The 21,452-nt window shown below is 53.2% G+C and overlaps 1 protein-coding gene across 3 annotated transcripts in view; it reads left to right on the top strand.

The window, feature by feature from the left end:
* The window catches only part of ABAT (4-aminobutyrate aminotransferase), a 90,914-nt gene extending 77,819 nt beyond the window's left edge, over positions 1-13,095 (top strand). For all 3 annotated transcript variants that reach the window (XM_047838733.1, XM_047838734.1, XM_047838732.1), the window contains 7 exons: positions 51-114; positions 538-686; positions 2,729-2,866; positions 3,638-3,805; positions 5,101-5,247; positions 8,972-9,083; positions 10,105-13,095. In XM_047838733.1, coding sequence (XP_047694689.1) covers positions 51-114; positions 538-686; positions 2,729-2,866; positions 3,638-3,805; positions 5,101-5,247; positions 8,972-9,083; positions 10,105-10,226 — 900 coding nt within the window. In that variant the 3' untranslated portion in view covers positions 10,227-13,095. The remainder of the gene's footprint in view (positions 1-50; positions 115-537; positions 687-2,728; positions 2,867-3,637; positions 3,806-5,100; positions 5,248-8,971; positions 9,084-10,104) is intronic.
* The last annotated feature ends 8,357 nt before the right edge of the window (positions 13,096-21,452 follow it).

Genomic DNA, 21,452 nt, shown 5'->3' with positions numbered 1-21,452 from the left:
CTCCAGTCCTCAAAGCGGTGACTGATGTGACCACTGTCTCTTGGTCCTAGGCCCCCGGCTGCCCCGAGTACAGCATCCTCTCCTTCATGGGCGCGTTCCACGGGAGGACCCTGGGTAAGGAGGGAGCAGCGTGACCCCGAGGTGGCTGTTAGATAAGAGCAACCACAGTAGGCGGCTTCAATCTTCACCTTGGCAGTTTCCACCTCGCGTCTCTCACGGACTCCACACTATTCTCTGCGGGGGGAGGATTGTTAGTCCTGCTCTGCAGACACGGAAAGGGAGGCCCAGCAAGGAAGGAACATTCTAAGTCCGTCCAGGGGCAGAGCCAGATTCGAACCCTGGCCCTGTGTCTTCACAGCCCGTGCTTAATCTGTGATGAATCAGAAAGCCAAGGGCGCACGCGCGCACACACAGGTTCACGGGGTCAGCTTCGGGACGTTACAGGAACTGCAGGCAGCGGCTTCCCTGGGTGTTGCGAGACGTGGCCTGAATTGCCCGCGATCCGCTTTTCCAAGACTGTTCCTCCTGCTTCCCTAGGGTGCTTAGCGACCACGCACTCCAAAGCTATTCACAAGATCGACATCCCTTCCTTCGACTGGCCCATCGCACCATTCCCACGGCTAAAATATCCTCTGGAAGACTTTGTGAAAGAGAACCAGCAAGAAGAGGCCCGCTGTCTGGAAGAGGTAACAGCAGACCCTGCAGATTTCCCCTCCCTGTCTCCTTACCCCCGGCCCCCCACCACCGCCACAAGGCTCAGCTCAGGGGAAGAAGAACACAGGGCTTATGTGGGACCCGCGTGGCGCTCCCTGGGAGGGTCGTAGGGATGGAGAGGCACATCAGGAAAAGTAAGGGGGCCCCTTGGTTTTTCCACCTGGCGTCCGTCACCCCACCTGTGGTACTGATGTGTGTATTTAGGTTTCTTTGGGGGCAAGCTTCACTGACTGCAGAATAGGAGGGAATTTATGAGAATATGAGGCAGCCCGTAGGAAAAGTGCATCCACAGGACCCTGTTGTCCACTGCTTCTCAGCCTTCTCCCAAGTCCTGGGGCTCCCTGGGGGCTGAAGTGGGACCAGGGGAGGGACTGGGGACAGGGAGCCCCCTCTTGCCATGCCTCAGACAGAGCTAGCACCCCTCCTTTGATCTGTTCCAAATATTGGGGTTCCGTGTTAGACACTGGAGGATTCCGTTGGTAGGGAAAAGAAATTGGAAACTCTTCAGGTCTGGAATTTGAGTTCAAGTGAGGCTGGTTTGAGGCTGGTTTGCCTCTTAGACACATCATCATCCTTTTCAATCAATTCATGGTTAACACATACAGGGGGTCTAGTACAGACCTGTTGAACAGAGATGTAAACCCCACGTGTGACTGCAGTGTGTCTAGTAATCACATTTTTGAAAAGTGAAAAGAGAGGCACCTGGGTGGCTCAGTTAGTTAAGCATCCAACTTTGGCCCCGGTCATGATCTCGCGGTCCATGGGTTCAAGCCCCGCGTCTGGCTCTGTGCTGACAGCTCAGAGCCTGGAGCCTGTTTCAGATTCCGTGTCTCCCTCTCTCTCTGATCCTCCCCCATTCATGCTCTGTCTCTCTCTGTCTCAAAAATAAATAAACGTTAAAAAAGAAATTAAAAAAAAGGTGGAAGGAAATGGGTAAAATTAATTTTAATGACATTTTATTTTTTTTAACATTTATTTATTTATTTTGAGAGAGAGAGAGAGTATGAGTGGGGGAGGAGCAGAGAGAGAGAATGCCAAGCAGGCTCTGTGCTGTCAGTACAGAGCCCGACGTGAGCCTTGATCTCATGAACTGCGAGATCATGACCTGAGCTGAGATCAGGAGCCGGACGCTTGGGGCACCTGGGTGGCTCAGTCCATTAAGCATCCGACCTCGGCTCAGGTCATGATCTCGGGTTCGTGGGTTCGAGCCCCGTGTCAGACTCTGTGCTGACAGCTCAGATTCTGATCAGATTCAGCTTCCGATTCTGTGTCTCTCCCTGTCTGTGCCCCTTCCCCGCTCGCACTGTCTCTCTCTCTCTCTCTCTAAAATAAGCAAACACTTTTTTAAAAAGGTGCTTTTCTGAGTACCCTGTCACTGTTTAGTTAATTATTTTTAACTCACTAACACATTACTTATCTACCACCAAGTCCACTCATTTCAGTGTCTAGTTCAAAAAGCTCTACCAAGCAAATATACCCATAGAACTACCACCCTGATCAAAGGCCTCTTATCACCCCACAAAATACCCTCAGGTCAATCCAAGGTTCAACCCATGACCCCCACCCCCTACCCCGCTCCGTGACACGACCGATTAGATTCCTATCACGAGAGGTGACTTTTGCAACAGTTCTTTTGAGCAAATACATGCCTCAGATTCTGCACGGAAAGGACTCTCCCGCCAACAGTAATATCACACTAAGGATACAGCGATGGCATTACCAGCAACGGCCACAGCTACGCTGTCCTGCACGCCGGACCCCATGCTGCATGGTTTCATTCACTCGCTCTGTGACCCGAGCCCTTAGTTTCTGTCCCACAGGTGCAGCAGCGGGCCCAGGTAGGGCACACTGCCACCCACAGGGGCGGCCCCGAGTGGACACCACAGTCCTCACCGGAGTGCACACGAACACATACTCAGCATCGTTTCAGGGGGTCGTGGAACCCACATCCCCATCCGCGGATGCTGCTCTAGGGCTCCCGCCAGCTATGGTTACTTCCCCCTTGGGAATGCAGGTAGAGGATCTGATCGTAAAATATCGGAAAAAGAAGAAGACGGTGGCCGGGATCATCGTGGAGCCCATCCAGTCTGAGGGCGGAGACAACCACGCATCTGATGACTTCTTCCGGAAGCTGAGAGACATCTCCAGGAAGGTCAGTGCACAGGGCCAGGGCTGGATGGGGCCATGGGCTGTTTCCAACGGTTTTCCCAGAGCAGAGTGTTAGTCGCGGGGTCCTCGTACACGTGCAGGTGGTCAGAGGCTGCCTGGTGGCCTCACAGGTAGAGGCATCGGAAAGTAGGGAAGGAGGAAGGGAGGGAATTTCTCCCTAAAATCTCACTGCAGAATCAGCCTCCACCCTGCAGTGTTAGCTGGGCACTTTCCCACTCTAGAGATGCCTGGGAAGACCTCAGCCTCCTCCCTGTTCTCTCTAGAGAGCCCACCTCATCTCTCAGCCACACCCAAAAGACGCTAGTGAGCACACGTTGTTGCTTCCGTGTGTGTATTTCAGTTTGTCGTGCACACGGAACGGGCACGCCCGGCCAGTAAGATGGAAGCTGCTCTCAGCACAAGTGCTCATTCAGGGGGGTGACAGAACTGGCAGACAGGACAGCCGGGGCCCGGGAGGCACGTCTCGGCCTCTCTGCTGGGACAGCAGGCCGGCGGAGGAAGTCAGCTGGCCAACTCCAGCCTGAGCCGAATGCAGTGTCGCTGTGCTCTGGGGTTCAGGGCGTACCTGACGTCACGGTACTGTTCCAGCTCAGCAGCCTGAGGACAAGTTGAAGCTCAGACCTCAGAGCTGCCCGGTTTCGCTTTGCACGGCCCCGGAATGGGGGCTTGGTCACAGAGGCGGGCTGGGTGCGGGGTTCCGGGCTGGTTGGCGGTGGTGGGTGTTGACTTCCTTCTTCTCTCCCATCTTGGTCAGCACGGCTGCGCCTTCTTGGTGGATGAGGTCCAGACAGGAGGGGGCTGCACTGGCAAATTCTGGGCCCACGAGCACTGGGGCTTGGCTGACCCGGCGGACGTGATGACCTTCAGCAAGAAAATGATGACAGGAGGCTACTTCCACAAGGAGGAGTTCAGGCCCAACGCCGTGAGTAGCAGCCCTGCCATCGTCTCCTCACTCAGGACCGCTCCCTTCTCCAAACCAGGAGCTGAGTAGACACCAGACGGGTCCCTGAGGTCTCCTGACGCCCGCTGTTTACCAGTGTAACTAGCCAGCGGTAGTAGTCGCCCAGCTCTCTGCAGGGAGGCTTCCTAGCAGCCCACTGTCCGTCTCCTGATTTCCCTGTGCACCTACAATGATAGAGCTCATCGCTGCTGCTGTGGACCGAGCCTTTGCTATGTCCTGGCCCAGTTCTAAGTAGTCCTTGTGTACTTGTAACCCTCACAACAGTCTAACCAAGTAGATGCTATTTTTTCTCTCCTAGTTTAGTAATGAAGACTCAGGCACAGAGAGGTTAAGTAAGTTGTCCCAGGTCACACAGCCTGTTCGGTGACAAAGCTCAAACCTGGAGCCCATGCTCTAAACCACTACACTGCACTACCAGATATACATAGGGAGTCACACACACACACACACACACACACACACACACACACACACACACAGTTACCAGGGCCCTGGGATCCTTTCTTCTACCAATCCTGCATGTAGTTTCCCCCCTCAAGATTGCCTCATGATCCAAAATCACTGCTGGAGCTCTGGCCATCACATGTCAATTCTAGGCAGTAGGAAGGAAACAGGAAGGAAGGACAAAGTGGCCCCCTTCTTGTCTTTATAAAGCAGCCTTCCCAGAAATTTCACAACATTTCTGTTTCTAACACGTTGACTGAGATCTGGTCAGATGGCCACTCCTATCTGCAAGGGGGAGCTGGGAAGTATGTTTTAGTTGGCTGCACTGACACCCCGAATAATTGAAGGAGGGATATATCGGGTGGTCATTGTGGGTCAGCCTGCCCTCAGTCCACTCCTGACTCTACTACCTAAGGGCTGTATTTTTCCAGGACAAATCACTTAACCTCTCAGAACCTCGGCTCTTTCTCCAATTTTAGTATATGTGCTGCCAAAGCGAGCACCCTCGGCTCTTTCCCTATAAAACGAGGATTGTAGTAGTTCAGAGCCAGCTGTCTCGGTGTCCCCAGGACTGAGGGACTGTCCTGGGCATGGACCAGCTTGGTCTCCCTAATGGCAGTGCCGGGCTGTGGGGTAGCTGTTGTGGAAGGAATGCGCTGAGCTGCCGTGTGGTAGCCTCCCTGGCCTCGGGAGATGCTCCCTGGGTTAGTTTCTCTCCTCCTAAGCGGGGGACAGGGTGTGTCCGGGCGAAGCGGGGCCCCTCCAGGGTGCGCCTGCGTGCGACCCTGCCGACGCCACGCGCCTCCTTCCAGCCATACCGGATCTTTAACACCTGGCTGGGGGACCCGTCCAAGAACCTGCTGCTGGCCGAGGTCATCAACATCATCAAGCGGGAGGACCTGCTGAACAACGCGGCCCGCGCCGGGAAGGTCCTGCTGACGGGGCTGCTGGACCTCCAGGTACCCCTCCCGGACCCCCACCCATGGTTCCCCACACACCCCCAGGGCAACATCTGAGCCTCGTTTCCGTGGACCCCGCACCACCCCCATCCCCGGCTCCTGAACACCTGGCTCTCCTCTGACACCAGGTTGAGACATCTGTCCTTTGAGAACCTCGCAAACATGCCCCACTCACAGCGTCCCCGATGCGTCCCTCTTCCCTTGTGGGTCCCGTCCTCCATGTACTCCCCCCCCACCAAGCAGTGCTGTGCATTGGGAGACTCTGCAGGCCTCCGAAGTGACTTTAAATGTTCTAGCAACCAGACTGAAAGTACAAAATGAGGCAAAGCTAGTGATAATGCAGTTTACTTTAACCCCTTCTATCCGTACTACGATTTCAGCCTGCCGCCAATGGAGGAAATAATTAATGTGGTTTTTCACGTTCCCTGCTTTTTAAAGATTTTCTTAAATGTTTATTTACTTTTGAGACAGAGACAGAGACACAGCATGAGCAGGGGAGGGGCAGAGAGAGAGAGGGAGACACAGAATCTGAAGCAGGCTCCAGGCTCTAAGCTGTCAGCACAGAGCCCGACGCGGGCCTCGGACTCACAAACCGCGAGATCGTGACCTGAGCCGAAGTCAGGTCAGACGCTCAACCCACGGAGCCACCCGCGTGCCCCCATATTCCCTCGTGTGCACCTCAACTTGGACTGGCCACGTTTCAGGCCATGTGTGGATCCCGCATGGGACAGCATAGCTCTCAGATGTCTTCGTAGTTTTATTCTGTCTGCCTGACCTCCCCCCGCCCCACAAATCACCCCAACCCACACGCACGCCTGACTCTCCTAGACGGGGTGCGAGCTGTCGGGAGCCATGGTGCTTCCGGGACTGGCCAATCCAGCCCAGGAGTTGGAGGACAGATGACCTTGTTCAGATGGTTACAAAGAGTCCTTCTGCCGGGGATCTGGAGGATCCCATGACCTGAGCAGAACCGCCAAGGGGTGGTGACAGTGGTTGGCAATAGTAATAGCTTCTAATTATTGAGTGCCTGCTGTATGCCCTTGCCTGTACCAGGGGCTGTCATACACTCGGGTTATGTCCGGTAGTGATACTGTGAGTGTAACCCCTGTTGTCCCAATTTTGCAGACGAGGCATCTGAGGCATGGAGCGGTTACTAGCTTGTCCAGAGTTACACGGCTTCCATGTGGTGGCCTTCGGGTTGGAACCTGATTCTGGTGGACTTCAGAGTCCATGTTCTTTGCCGGCATTTACCTCCCTGATATGATCAATGACCTAGTAATTATTATTTCTGTTAATTGAGAACTTGCTAAGTCTGAGGCCAGGTAGGGGTTGGGGAGGGGCAGGCACAGGACATGGTTCCAGACACAGAGCAGTGGCAGGAGCTCTGGGGACAACCCGCACACCCCAAGATAGGGATGCCAGATTTAATGAATTACAATACAGGGCTCTCAGTTAAATTTGAAAAACGGCAACGGATTTTTTTTTTTTCAGTGTAAGTATATCCTGTGTGCCATTTGGGACATACTTATACTACATTATAAGTTGTTGATCTGAAATTCAGATTTAACCGGGTGTCCGGTATTTGTTCTGGCACCCCTAGCTCAGAACAGTTTGAAATTAGGAAAACATAATTATCCTCATTTTCTGCACTTGATCTTAGCCCAAAGGCTGAGAAATGATGTTTGTCCTCATTTTCCGGATGAGAAAAGGGAAGCCCGGGGAGGTGAGCAGCAGCAGGGAGGCCAGGCTTTAACCCCAGTTCCGCTTGATTGCAAAGACGCTGCAGGGGTCAAGTGTGGCTCTTAGAACAGCTGAGACCTCCCAGTGGCTGTGGGTGCGAGTGCTCTGCGTGGAAGTTTTTTCTTTCTCTTCTCTTGGTCTGGATTTACATTTAAACTGGGGGTTGGGCAGAGGCCAGGGATAAACGGCAGACGCGGTCGTCTGCCCCTGGGAGTGACGTCTTGCCACCCCAGCAAAGCGAGGCCCAGGGCGGACAGAGCGCCCGAAATGTTTTCTTTGTAGGTCTCTTAAATGTCCCAATTAATGCCAGCCATCCTTAGTCATGAGAGCAGGTCCTGAAGCACCAGGCAACTCGAAAGGCCCTGGACTAAGGCCCCTGGCTTTGAAAAGGGGTGTGGATAGTATTACCCTAAGCGGCTTCCAGATGCGAGACGGTGCCACAGCTAAGGGTTCTGGGAGAACACCCCATTGCCAAGCCTGGCATGGTGCCTTGGGAGGCCCGACTGGTTCATCTCAAGGGATGCAAACGGTCAGGGGTCCCTAGCAGGGCCTTACAAAGCTACAGGCAAGGAGGAGTTCAGATTACAGGATCCCCTGAAAGAGTGGGTGAAAGAAAAGGATGCCTGGGGGGGGCAACAGTCGAGGCCCCACCATGAGGAGGGGTGGGGAGGGAGCTCCACGTCCTGCACCGTTTAATCACGTCAGCGGCCACCAGACACGCGCACAGGCGTGTGTGTCCGGGTGTCTGAACAGATGAGACCTTGTCCCCAGAGACAACACTCTGGTTAGAAGGGAGGAGTATGTTCAAAGCGCAGGCTCCCAGCAATCAGCAGGGGCCAGACCAAGCAGGGGAAGTGCTGACGTGACTTCCGAGCCTCAGATCCCCCCCGCCCCGCGGACACCAAATAGTCCCTTCTCCGCTGGTGCAATGAGAATTCAAGACCGTGCGTGGCACGTATATGGGCCTCTATTGCCACCAGGATGTGGCTTTGTCTCCACTTTGTACCACGGGTCTGCAGGGAGATGACCTTGGCCCCCCGGGCTCTGCCCCCACTGCCCTGAGATCATTTGGGCTCATCCAGCCCTGTTCATTATCCTTTGTGCGAACGATGGAGCGGAGAAGGACCACGAGCTTCCACACCAAGTGACTGTGTTAGCTTCCTCAGGCTCTGGAGCACATGAGCACAAACTGGGTGGTTTAAACCATTCTCTTACTGTTCTAGAGACCACAGGTCTGAGATCAAGAGAGCAGCGTGCGTGTTGACTCTTGCTGGAGGCTCGGGGCAGGGGTGGGGGAGGGCCCATGCCACACTTCTGTCCCAGCTTCTGGTGGTCCGCAGGCCTTGGTGGCATCCAAAGGATTGTGGGTGCCCCTTTCCGACCTCTGCCCCCAGTGTTCCCCTGTGTGCCTGTGTCTCTGTCCAGATTTCCCTCTTACAGGGACACCTGTCCTTGGAGTTAGGGCCCACCCTCGTCCAGCATGATGTCCTCTTAACCTGATTGCATCAGCAAAGACTCGATTTCAAAGTAAGGTCACCTTCGCAGTGTCCAGGTCGACATGAATTTGGGGAGGGGGGCACCGTTCAGCCCAGGACAGCTCCCAGCCTCAGACCCTGCAGTGAGGCTGAGCTGCTGCTTCTAGAAGAACCACCGCTTTTCTAGAAAAGGAAAGTAAAGATGGCCGGTGTCTCCCAAGCACCTGCCGAGTACCAGGCCCAGCGCCTGATGCAGGAATCTTGTCTCACTAAATTCCCACTGAGGCTCGGGCCACTTACGTGGCTGGCCCACAGGTGTCCAAGGAGAAAGAGGCAGAGTGGGTTTTGAACCCAGGACTGGAGGTCTCCAGGGCCCAAGCCTGTGACACCGCAGCCGTCCTGGCTGGTCCTGCAAAGGCCGGAAGGCCAGACCCAGGGGGGCATTTGAGGAAGCTCCCAGCTGCTGCATGGATGCCGGGCTCTGACGCCGGCCTGTCTCCCCGCTGCAGGCCCGGTACCCCCAGTTCATCAGCAGGGTGAGAGGACGAGGTACTTTTTGCTCCTTCGACACTCCCGATGAGTCCATACGGAACAAACTCGTTTCAATGGCCAGAAACAAAGGTAAGTCCACCGGGAGCGGAAGCTGAGCTCCAGCAGGGTCCTCCCCACCCCGTCCCCCGTCACCTGGTGCGGGCGCTGTGGGGCAGGGGGCGGCAGGGGGACTGGACAGCGTCTGAGTGTTCTTTCTCAAAAGAGAACATGGGCAGCGGGATTTCCTTATGCACTTATTCTCTCGGTAGATACGCACTGAGAAGGTGAGTTGCAGTGACACAGGAGAGAATCGTGGTCGTGAACTAGACCGTTGGGGCCTTGCCTTCATGGAGCTCCCGGTCTAGCAGGAAGGGGGCATGGAAGACAGTTTTCATAAACCATAGGTTGCAGTTGTGCACCCTAGGAGGCACGAAAAGGGGCTAAGGATGGAATAGCTGGGGGAGGTGTCGGGAGGAGGAAATCAGGGGAGGCTTCCTTGAGGAGGAGGTGTTTTACCTTAAGTGTAGCCGCATGAGCAGGGTTGGCCAGCTGAAGGTGGGGAGGGGCATGCGGGCAGAGGAAGGGATGGGTGCAATTACAGGAGGCAGGGTGGAGCCGACAGAGGTGCGGAAGCCTCTGGAAAGGAGCGTGAGGAGGGGCGTGAGGAGGGGCTTCCAGGTGGGGAGGTCAGAGGGCGGATGTGTGGCAGGCACTCTGCTCCGGGTCAGGATCCCAGAGGAGCAGGGGTAACTCGCCTCCTGTTCCCCGTGAGAAATGGAGTTTCAGAGGCGCCCCGAGACCTTGACCAGGGCGCCTTTGAGATCAGCGGGTCCATCCCTCTCGGGTGACAGTCTGCCCCTCGCATGAGCTGCCCGCCTGCACTTCTGCGTTTATCTGTTTGCCGCTTTCCATCCCGGCTCCTCCACGAGCTCCTGGAAGGCAGGGGCTTTGCCTCGGGACTTAGGTCTCAGTGGGCCTCGCCCAGGGGCAGCAGAGCAGGTGTTGGAGGTGGGAGGGAGGGAGGGAGGCAAAGACAGATGGACAGACGGGAGGTGCCCCTCGTGTGGCTCTGAGCCCAGGCGGCTGACCTCCCTCCTTCGCCCACTTTCAGGCGTGGTGCTGGGAGGCTGCGGGGACAAATCCATCCGGTTCCGCCCCACTCTGGTCTTCAGGGATCACCACGCACACCTGTTCCTCAACATCTTCAGTGACATCTTAGCAGGCTTCAAGTAAAGGAGCCATCTCCCCTGCGCTCTGAGAAAGCCCCGATCTCAACAGTTGTCAAATTGATTAGTTTGCCTAATTCATGTTTTCACTTAAAGGATCAGAGGCGAATGCGTGACCTATAGGGTTCTTTGCAGGGAGGGGACGTCTGTGGTGGCTTGGGGGGTGGGGGGACGGGCGGGAGGGGCTGGCTTTGATTCTCCTCCCTGCAGAGCCAATGATGTACATTGGTGTAAGCCCAGAAATTCTGCTTGAGCCCTGGACGTAGTCTCAGGCAGGGCCATGAGGGTTCTGGCCGTATGTCTGCCCACCTCGACCCCAACCGTTTCTTTGGAAGCCAGGCAAGGGAATGACAGCTGCTCCCGGGACTTTTGGGCTCCGGTCCCTCTCAAGTGCCATATTCTGTGACCGAGGATGCTGACACCCCTCGCCCTGGCAGACATGCTGTCCCCTCCCACCCAGCCCTGGAGCTCTGAGCAGGTGCCGTGCACAGTTCATTGACGGACGGGACAGATCGTACGGGGGCAGGAGAGCAAGGACATTAGGATTGAGCTGTGGTCTGGGAAGGGGTCCTGTGGCCTCCTTACGTACGACTGGGGCCACCCTGCTCGGTGCATCTGGGGACCCTCTAAATTGTGAATTCTGTCCTTGACGGGCTGTTGCCTTGGAGAATCTCTGTGCCATTACTGGCACTTCTTACTCACCGACCCTCTGTTCCCCACACTCTGTTCCCTCTGTTAAATGTGAACCCAGACGTCGGTGGCAGGGGAGAGGGGACGGGACTGCAGCCTGAGCATCCAAGGGGACACACAGGAGCCGGAGGGTCAGAAGCACAAGCCAGTCTCCCAGGAGCGGCAGAGCCAAGTCCTCCTGTCTCCCCGGGGCATCTGGGGTCTGACCTGTGGACCCCTCACCCGGGGGGGCTCTCTAGCTTCTCCTCACCCACCCCTGCTCCACTTGTGCGCGGCCCTTGCCGGACTCCATCACAGGCAGTCAGTTGCTGAGCTAGGTGTCTTCCTCAAGAAACACCTAGAACACTGGGTGCCAAAACTCCCCCAGAAACCAGATTGCCCCCTGGTTCAAGGTGGCATCCTCATACTGGCCACTCCAGAGGACAGCTGTTCCTGACATGAAAGAGCGTGTAGATTTCCAGGCGGAGGATACTGGAATGCTTAGTTGGCCTGTGGCTGAGGCTCAGGGGCCTCTTCTGGAGGCCAGGCATTCTTGGGACTCGTTGGACTTCAGATGCCCCTAAAAAGAGCATCTGGCTGTCCTCCCGGCCCACCCCCTGCTGCCTGGCCGGCTGGCTTGGGACAGGGGCATATCAAGGTTCCCGGTTCGGCACTTTGTTCTTTCAATAACTAATCATCCAAAGACCTCAAACCGGTTGTTTTTTTGGTTTTCTGTCGTGTGTCAGGCTATCTGCTCTGCCAGCAAAATGGAGGTGTCCGCCCCTCTCTCTGCGGGATGCCACTCGTCTGTTCACTCGTCCCTTTAACCGGTCACTCCTTCATGGGACTGTCCTTATGTACCTGCTCTGCCCCAGGCCCAGTGCAAAGCCCTAGGAATACAGAGGGGAAATACAACATGGTCCCTCCTCTCGAGGGACTCACATGTCATCGGGGACAACAGACTCTTAAGTCAGTAGTCAAAACAGAGGGGCAAGTGCTGTGCCGAGAGGAATGTACGGGACAGGACGTCAGGAAATCAGAGGGAGTGTCCGCCAGGGGCGGGGCTTTTCAGGGGGAAAGTGACCTTTGAGCAGGGTTTTGCAGAACAAGCAAGAGTTCTCCAAGCAGACAAGGCAAGGAAGAGTGTCACAGGAAAGGGAACACACTTTCAAAGGCACCTCAGCCCACAGTCTCGCACCTTTCACTGGGGATCCAGATTCTCAATATCCCAAGGCAATATCCCAAGATTCAAGGCCTTATTTAACAAGCCAGATGCAAACCAAACCATAATTCATTTACTGGCATAAGGACGCTTTCTCTGGAGAACTTTAACGTTGGCTACAAACATCCAGTAAGGTTCCTGGGGTCCCAAAGGTTTCCGAGCCAGGGCACGACCAGAAACTGGGCTCTCTTTGGTGGAGAGAGTGGCCATAGACATTTTGTTCTCTCCCACGGGGCAGTCATCGAGGAATGAAATCGTTTTATCTGGGAAGTCATGTCCAGACTTACTCACTCCGTACCAAGGGAAGTTACTTCTCGTGAAACTTTTTAAGCCATTTATCAACACGTTCTAGTTGGCTCAGGGCGTGTTCGGAGTTCCTGAGGCATCTTCTTTTCAGGGTGGGGGTATAGCTGGAAGGATTTCAAAGCAGAGGACTCTCGGCAGGGCTCGAGGTAGAAACTATGGAGAGGTGGGTAACAACGGGGAGCCCGGCCGACAGGTTGCTGTCCAGGGCTGGGCCCGCGGAGTGCTTCTGTGGCCGACGGTCTGGGAACGAACCCATCTCCCATCAGTGCTGTAGACTTTAGTAACTCTCTCCAGCAAGTCTTTTACAGAAAGCAAGGTCCTGTAATAGCAAGTCTTAGCACATCCTCACTTTTATTGTAAATGTTTTTTTATAATTTTTACTGACAGTAACCATGCAAAATTGTGCACATTAAAACATCTATATATCTATACCTATCTCTATACATATATATATAAATGTATACATATATCAGCTCATGGTAGAGAAGCATAGCTAGGGAGCACCGCCCACTAATGCATTCAAATCTTGTTTACGGTATTCTGTTGACAGTGCGAATAAATGATAAAGAAGTTAACGTGTCACAATGTAACTGATGACCATACGCACAATTCCGTGAAATTAAATGTTTCCTGTGTTAATCAGTATTCTTAAATTTAAAAAAAAAAATTATAATGGAAACAGAGTGAATGTGTCCTTTTTGGGTTTGGAAACAGTTTTGTTAAATAATTGTCTGACAAGCACACATTAAGCACCTACTCTGTACCTCTTAGGGAGGTCTTGGGGGGTTATACTCTACCTGCCCAAGTCTGCCTGGACTCAGGACATACTGTGAGGCCATTATTTTCACCAGGCTTCATCAAGGACTTACCATGTGACGGGGGCACAGGGATGGACAAGGCGTGGTCCTTACGCTTAGCTCATCTTTGGTGGGGCAGAGGTCACAGCGACACCGCTTAGCTCATCTTTGGTGGGGCAGAGGTCACAGCGACACGGGCAGACCCTGGACGCTGCACATTAACAAAGGGCGGGCCCCAAGCTGGGGTGGAAGTTGGTCCCTGAGTTTCATCTTCACGGTCAAGCAGGAACTGCACCAGTGACTCGGAGGCAGGATGGAGGGCATTCCAGACCCCGGACACAAAGGCACGGTGAGGGCAGGCATCCCAGGGTGTGGATCAGAGAAAGACCACAAGAGTCAGAGACCAAAGAAACGGGCAGGACTGGGCCCCAGAGGGCCTTTGGGGCCACACTGCGAGGCAGGGGATTTCCACGCAGGGGTGCAGGAGGTGCAGGTTCGGAGCAGGGGGGAAATCCAACATGCCGAGGACATGAGGGACGGAGAGACCAACACACCAGTCAGGAGTGTCTAGGACCCAACCTGGATGGGGACCATGGGCTCCTGCTCCCAGCTGTCAGTGACCCCCGTGTGGCTCTGACTTTTCTCACCTGCAAATTGCATGGTTTGGATTGCATGGTTTCCCAGGTTCCTTCCACCGTGGACACTCAACGCGTCTATAAGATTATCGTCAAAGGCAAGGTTTACTATTACATGTATTGTTTAGGGGCGCCTGGGTGGTGGCTCAGTCAGTTTAGTCTCCGACTCTTGGTTTCGGCTCAGGTCATGATCTCACAGTTTGTGAGTTTGAGCCCTACGCTGGGCTCTGTGCTGACCCTGGGATTCTCTCTCCCTCTCTCTGCCCTTCCCCTGCTCGCTTGCTCTCAAATAAACTTAAAAAAAATTTTTTTTAAACAAAACAAAACGTATTTTAAAAATAATCACATATTGGGGTGCCTGGGTGGCTCAGTCGGTTAAGCATCCGACTTCAGCTCAGGTCACGATCTCACGGTCCGTGAGTTCGAGCCCCGCATCGGGCTCTGGGCTGATGGCTCAGAGCCTGGAGCCTGCTTCCGATTCTGTGTCTCCCTCTCTCTCTGCCCCTCCCCCGTTCATGCTCTGTCTCAAAAATAAACGTAAAAAAAAAATTTTTTTTTTAAATCACACATAAACAGGGCACCTGGGTGGCTCAGTCGGTTGAGCGTCCGACTTCGGCTCAGGTCATGATATTGTGGTTCGTGGGTTCGAGCCCCGCGTCGGGCTCTGTGCTGACAGCTCAGACCCTGGGGCGTGTTTCAGATTCTGTATCTCCCTGTTTCTCTGCCCCTCCCCCCTCCCCCCTCCCCCGCTCGTGCTTCATGTCTGTCTCTCAAAAATAAACATTAAAGAAAAATTTTAAATAATCACATACAGTAACAATTATCGTTTGTTGACCATCTCCTATGTGCAAGCATAGGCTGCAGGTGCTTTATAATTTTCATGACAAACCTATGAGCTGTGCCTAGTTTTTTTTTTAATGTTTATTTTTGAGAGTGTGAGTGCGGCAGGGGCAGAGAGAGAGGGAGCCACAGAATCCGAAGCGGGCTCCAGGCTCTGAGCTGTCAGCACAGAGCCTGACGCGGGGCTCAAACCCATGAATTGTGAGATCATGACCTGAGCTGACGTCGGACGTCTAACTGAGCCACCCAGGAGCCCGTTGTGTGCTTACTTGTAAGATGAGGAAACAAGCTCAGAGAGGTTGGGGGAACCCGCCCAACCATTCAGCTCAGGAGCTAGGATTTGAAACACAGACGTAGGAAAGATGGCATACTAGCGTATCAACAGATGCGTGTGTATGTGCGCACAGCCAGCTTGGGATCGGGTGAGGGCAGGGGCTGTCCTCCACCCCACGACCTTTCTCACAGCCAGCCTGGCCGCCAGACTTGGAAGGTCCATCTGAACTGGTCAACATCAGTGTGAGCTCTTAGCATACCTTCTTAGAGCCGGTGGGTGATTGGAAGGCACCAAAACCTCAAATACTCCTTGTTACAAATGGTCACTGTGGTGGGGCGCCTGGGTGGCGCAGTCGGTTAAGCGTCCGACTTCAGCCAGGTCACGATCTCGCGGTCCGTGAGTTCGAGCCCCGCGTCAGGCTCTGGGCTGATGGCTCGGAGCCTGGAGCCTGTTTCCGATTCTGTGTCTCCCTCTCTCTCTGCCCCTCCCCCATTCATGCTCTGTCTCTCTCTGTCCCAAAAATAAAATAAAACCGCTGAAAAAAAAAAAAAACAAATGGTCACTGTGGGGCACCTCGGTGGCTCAGCTGGTTGAGTGTCCGACTCTTGATTTTGGCTCAGGTCATGATCCCAGGATCGTGGGATGGAGCTCTGTGTCAGGCTCTGCACTGGGCATGGAACCTGCTTGAGAATCTTCCTCTCTCTCCCTCTCTCTCTGCCCCTCTCTCCTACTCGCTCTCTCTCTCAAAACTAAAAATAAATAAAACCAGGCACTGTTTCCTATTTTCTGTTCTCCCTCCATGCTGGGGAGGCAGGATACGGCAGTGGAATGACCCGACTCTGCTACTTTCTAGCTGGGTGGCCCATCACCCCTGAGCCTCCTCTGTAATGCTAGCCTGCTAGCCTAGCACGTATCAAATGCGTCCCTGGACCAAGCGCTATTTTAGGTGGATTCCAGGTACTAAGTCGATCGTCCCAACCCCCTTAGGTGGGTACTTTTATTGCCACTGCTTCCCAGATGAAGAACCCAAGGCACACGGAGAACTTCTCCGGCCACAGCTACAACGTGGCAGGGCATAGTGCCTCCCATGATTCCACGCAATGATACATTTCTGTCAACCTTACAGTTCCCGCTCACAGCAGTAAACCTACTTCCCAATGCAGATACAAGCCCCACGGAGTCTCGGAGTCTCGGAGTGTATCTCAACTGTTAATCAGTAAAATGGATGTTTTGTCTCCAGAGTTGGTAAAACATGGCCCTGCCTGATTAATCGGACAGGATTTTATAGTTGAATGCCACAGGAGCAAAACAAAGCCATAAAAGTTGGACTCTGCCTGGGGCTCAAAGGGACCCTGTTACTTTCCATTTGGGGACTCGCAAGTCCTGAGGTCACAGAGCAGCAGTGAAATGAAAGCCCCCAGCCCTGGCCATCTGGGCAATTTTCCCCCAGTTGCCCCCACCCCCACAAGCGGCTAAGTCCCCCACATCGGCTCTGGGGAGTGCATTCAACATGGTCGCTGAATGGTAGATACCCGGCCCTGTAACATGGAAGTCTCATCTTTAAAAAAAATTTTTTTTTAACGTTTATTCATTTTTGAGACAGAGAGAGAGACAGACCATGAATGGGGAAAGGTCAGAGAGAGAGGGAGACACAGAATCTGAAACAGGCTCCAGGCTCTGAGCTGTCAGCACAGAGCTTGACGCGAGGCTCGAACTCACGGACCGCGAGATCATGACCTGAGCCGAAGTTGGACGCCCAACCGACTGAGCCACCCAGGCGCCCCGGAAGTCTCATCTTTGATCACCAGTGCAGGTAGGACCACAGATGTCCCCAGCTAGAGCTGACCTCCCCGCGGTCTGGGGGACCATGTCTCAGTCTGCCCAGGGGGCTATGACGGAATACGAATACCACTGCTGGCCTACAACCCACTCGCGAGCTCCCTGGGTGCAAACTGAGACTGGGTCCCATACACAGAAGGCAGAGAGAGGCTGGAGAGAGAGGAGGCCGCTCCAGTGGGCAGGTGGCAGGACTCACTAATACCTGCCAGAATCTTGAGTTTATGTGGAGGCCTTAACTGGGTTCAGGCATGTCTACCGTGCAGATGGCCTCAACCCCACATCACTGTTTCAAGGCTGTGTCCTTGGACAGCTTCCGGAAACAGAGAAGCCAAGTAGAACCTACATTCCAAGGACAGGGGAGGGGGTGGGGAGCCTCCGATTGCCCAGGGCCAGCCTGAGGGTCAACTGGCAGTCATGCCTTCTTGATGACCTCCCCAACAACCATAGACTGGGCAGCTTAAACATTAAACACAGATTTCTCACAGTTCTGGAGGCTGCAAGGCCATGATTGGTTGGTGAGGCCCCTTGTTATGTCCTCATATGGCCTTCCTTGGGGCACGCGCGCGCGCACACACACACACACAGCCTCTTTATTCGTACAGGCCCTGATCACACGAAGGGGACCCTAATCACCTCCCAAAGGCTCCACCCCAAACACCATCACATTGGGGGTTACGGTTTCAACACAGGAGTTTTCAGGGGTGGGGGTGGATATACATGTTCAGTCCACAGCAAGTACTGTACGAAAATGGACATAGTACAGACCACACCATTCCCTGCAGTTAAATTCTGCACAGCCCAGGGCGTGCAGGCGGGTCTCAGCAGACAGGCAGGAAAACCACTCTAGAAGGGACAGGCATAGCCATGTCACCGATGCTCTCCACAACGGAATGATTCCTAATGTCAGCCCAGCTTCCAAGGCCAGCATGGGAATTCACGGTGGATTCACCTAAAAAGCTGACTTGAGAGATCTCGAGCTCTTTACAGCATTTTTCACTTGTTAAGACAGACAAGATGTTCATCGTGAATACTTAAAAACAGTATTGGAAGGTTATAACGTTGAAGATGGGTGTCTTCCCTCCATTCCACCCCCCCCCCCACCCTCCACCCTCTCCCCAGAGTAACCACTGTGAACTTGCAGTGTATGGGGGTTTTTACAAACACAAGACCACACAAAACTCTATTGGTTCTGTGACTTGCTTTTTCTACTGATCGCGGTTGCCATGGTTACCTTTCCACATCAGCAGACACTGTTCAAGCTCATTCTTTGTAAGGGCCATACAATATTCCATAGTAAGGCTCTACCGACATTTATTTAACCGTGTCGCCTACTAATGAAAACTGTTTAGGGGCACCCGGGTGGCTCAGTCGGTTAAGCTTCCGACTTTGGCTCAGGTCATGATCTCACGGTTCATAGGTATGAGCCCCACATCAGGCTCTGTGCTGACAGCTCAGAGCCTGGAGCCTGCTTCGGATTCTGTGTCTCCCTCTCTCTCTGCTCCTCCCCTGCTCACATTCTGTCTCTCTCTCAAAAACAAATAAACCTTAAAAATTTCTTTTAAAAACGTTTATTTCCAGTTTTGTCATTGCTGTTTGTTTTGCTATTAGGAACACTCAGTGAACATCTTCGTATGTCTCCTTGGGTATTTCTATTAGATTATTATTTTGGATTTGTTGTCAAAGTGGGGGAATCACCCACATATCCATCACCTGCATCTAAAGTCCACTTGCATTTTCCGAGACACTGCTTTCTCATCTGCTGCACGGCTTTTGGGAAGGGTAAATCCCATGCAGGGATTCTCAAAAGTCAGGGTGCCTTGGAGTTACCTGGGAAGCACAAAGATTCAAACCCCCCAGCATCTACCGGAATCCGTCCTTAGGGACTCAGCACAGGTTTTGCTAGTTTTGCTGGTGTCGATCCGGAGAGCCTGGGAGGCTCCCAGGGACCGCCCTCGTGGTGCTGCTGAAGTCCCGCCTCGGTCAGGTGGAGATCGCGATTCCGGCTCGGAAATGAACGCATGCATGATGCCTTTGCTGTGTGTGCCCTCTGCTGGTACTGTGTGAGCAGACACACATCGAAATGGAAGCTCTCTCATGCCACGGCTGGTGGGCTGGTGAGGACGGGGTTTTCACCTCCCAGGGTGGTGATACTACAGAGCAGTGACTGGCAACCCAGGCTACAGGTAAGAATCGCCCTGACCATGGCAATGGCTGGTCGTGGGCCTGGGCAGCAATATTTTTAAAAAGCTCCCCAGGTGATTCTGCACACAGAACCAGAGCTGAGAACGTATTGTTTAAGGGGGGAAAAATTGGCCAGGGAACACAGAGTCCACAGAGGCATGAGTTACTCTGGTGTTTTCTGTCTACTAGAGTCTATTTCAGAAATAGACTGAAATAGACTAAAATTCCAGCCTGGCTGCATTTCAGAGTTGTCTGTCAGAATTTTCTGTCAAAATACAGATTCTGGGGACCCACCCCTGACATAACTAAAATCTCCAGGGGTGACGTTCACTCAGGTTAATAGCTTAGAACTAGACCAACACCAGGGACTATTTGAGTTAATTCTTATCTTTAATGAGGTCAAAGTCAAATCGTTAATACCGCCTGAGACATTTCATAGGCAAAGACTGTCTTTGGGGAAAGGGGTTCACAGTCTTTGAAGGAGCTGGTAAGCGGGTGAGGGAACAGTATGGAAGGAAACCAAGAGCTACATGTAATTGCTATGTAACTGACTCTTCTCTATACAAGTGAATCTTCACTAACAACTTCTTGAGCATAAAGAACACCTGTGATACAGAGAAAGAGGGGAAGGGAGGGGAGGGGAGGGGAGGGAGAGAGGGGGAGAGAGCACACATGCGCGAGAGTGCTCTATACAGACATTGGGGAGAAAGGTTTCCAGACAGAGGGAACTGCCAATGCAAAGACCCTGAGGCTGGAGCATCCTTGATTACTGAAGGAACAGAAAACTGGATATGACTGGCAGTGGTTGAAGACAGAGCTGTGGATAAGACACAGCTGGGGATAGGGGTGGACCCAGACCACGTTAGACCTTGTAGGCCACGGTGAGCATTTCAGTTTTTACCGCAATGCCGTGCTTTGTTTGTTTGTTTATTTATTTATTTATTTATTTTCACTGGCTGCTGTGAGAACAGGCTCCAGATGGGTAAGGATAATAGAAGCAGCAGGCTGCAACAACCCAGAGAACATACGAGGGCAGTGTGAATCAGAATGGCAGGAGGTGGAGTGTGAGAGGTGGTCAGCTTCTGGTCGTAGTTTTAAAATAGAATCAGCATTGGGGCGTCTGGGTGGCTCAGTCGGTTAAACATCCGACTTCGCCTCAGGTCATGATCTCACAGTCTGTGAGTTCGAGCCCCACGTTGGGCTCTGTGCTGCCAGCTCAGAGCCTGGAGCCTGCTTTGGATTTTGTGTCTCCCTCTCTGCCCCTCCCCCGCTCATGCTCTGTCTCTCTCTGTCAAAAATAAGTAAACATTAAAAAAAAGTTGTTTAAATAAAGTCGCATAAAACAAGTCAATGGAACCACATGCCATTTACCTTGAAGAAAGAGGCCCCGGGGACGCCCAGGCCCACACCCAGGCTCTGGGTCACTGCTCAATGGGGGTTCTCCTGTGTGCAGAGCCGTTGTGTCTGGGAAAACCACAGATATGCCCAGGCAGTGGGTGCCCAGTGTCCCCAAACATCTGAGGGACACAACCACACACTCCCCAGACTTCGGTCTCCAACCACAGGAATGAATTCACACCAGCTGGAATTTAATAAAGAATTCAAATCCATGATCCTACCACCTTTCATTTGCATCTTTAACTAAAACTGAACACAAATTAAACAGTGCTGTTTTCAGGGCACCTGGGTGACTCAGCTGGTTGAGCATCAGGCTTTTGATTTTGGCTCCAGGTCATGATCTCATGGTTCGTGAAATCGAGCCCCACGATGGGCTCTGCAGTGACAGTGCAGAGCCTGTTTGGGATTCTCTCTTTCCCCCTCTCTCTGCTCCTCCCTTGCTCACACTAAGTAAATAAATTTTAAAAAGAAAATAAAAAGTGAAGGACCAACCACATCCACTCGGTGGAATATTTTGCAATTTCTGAATTTGTTTTTGCATAAAGAGTATGATTTGAATGAGGGGCGCCTGGCTGGCTCAGTCAGTAGAGCGTGCAACTCTTGATCTTGGGGAGTTCGAGCCCCACGATGGGTGTGGAGTCGACTTCAAAAAAATAAAGGACACCTAGGTGGTTCAACCGGTTAAGCATCTGACGTCAGCTCAGGTCATGATCTCATAGCTTGTGAGTTCAAGCCCCATATCGGGCTCTCTGCTGTAGGCACGGAGCTCACTTCAGATCCTCTGTCCACCTCTTTCTGCCCTTCCCCTGGTCGCTTGTGCACTCTCTCGGTCTCGTTCTCTCTCTCTCTCTCTCAAAGATTTGGCTCGGGTCATGATCTCGCGGTCTGTGAGTTTGAGCCCCGTGTCAGGCTCTGTGCTGACACCTCAGAGCCCATAGCCTGCTTCGGATTCTTTGTCTCCCGCTCTCTCTCCCGTTAGCCACTCACACTCGGTCTCTCTCTCCTTCAAAAATAATTAACTTTCCCCAGTTTTACTGAGATAGAATTGACATATAACATCATTATCAGCTTA

The sequence above is a fragment of the Prionailurus viverrinus genome, chromosome E3 (assembly GCF_022837055.1).
Source record: "Prionailurus viverrinus isolate Anna chromosome E3, UM_Priviv_1.0, whole genome shotgun sequence".
Taxonomy (NCBI): Eukaryota; Metazoa; Chordata; class Mammalia; order Carnivora; family Felidae; genus Prionailurus; species Prionailurus viverrinus.
The sequence above is the reverse complement of the archived record's forward strand: the minus strand, read 5'-3'. Positions and strand labels throughout refer to the sequence as shown.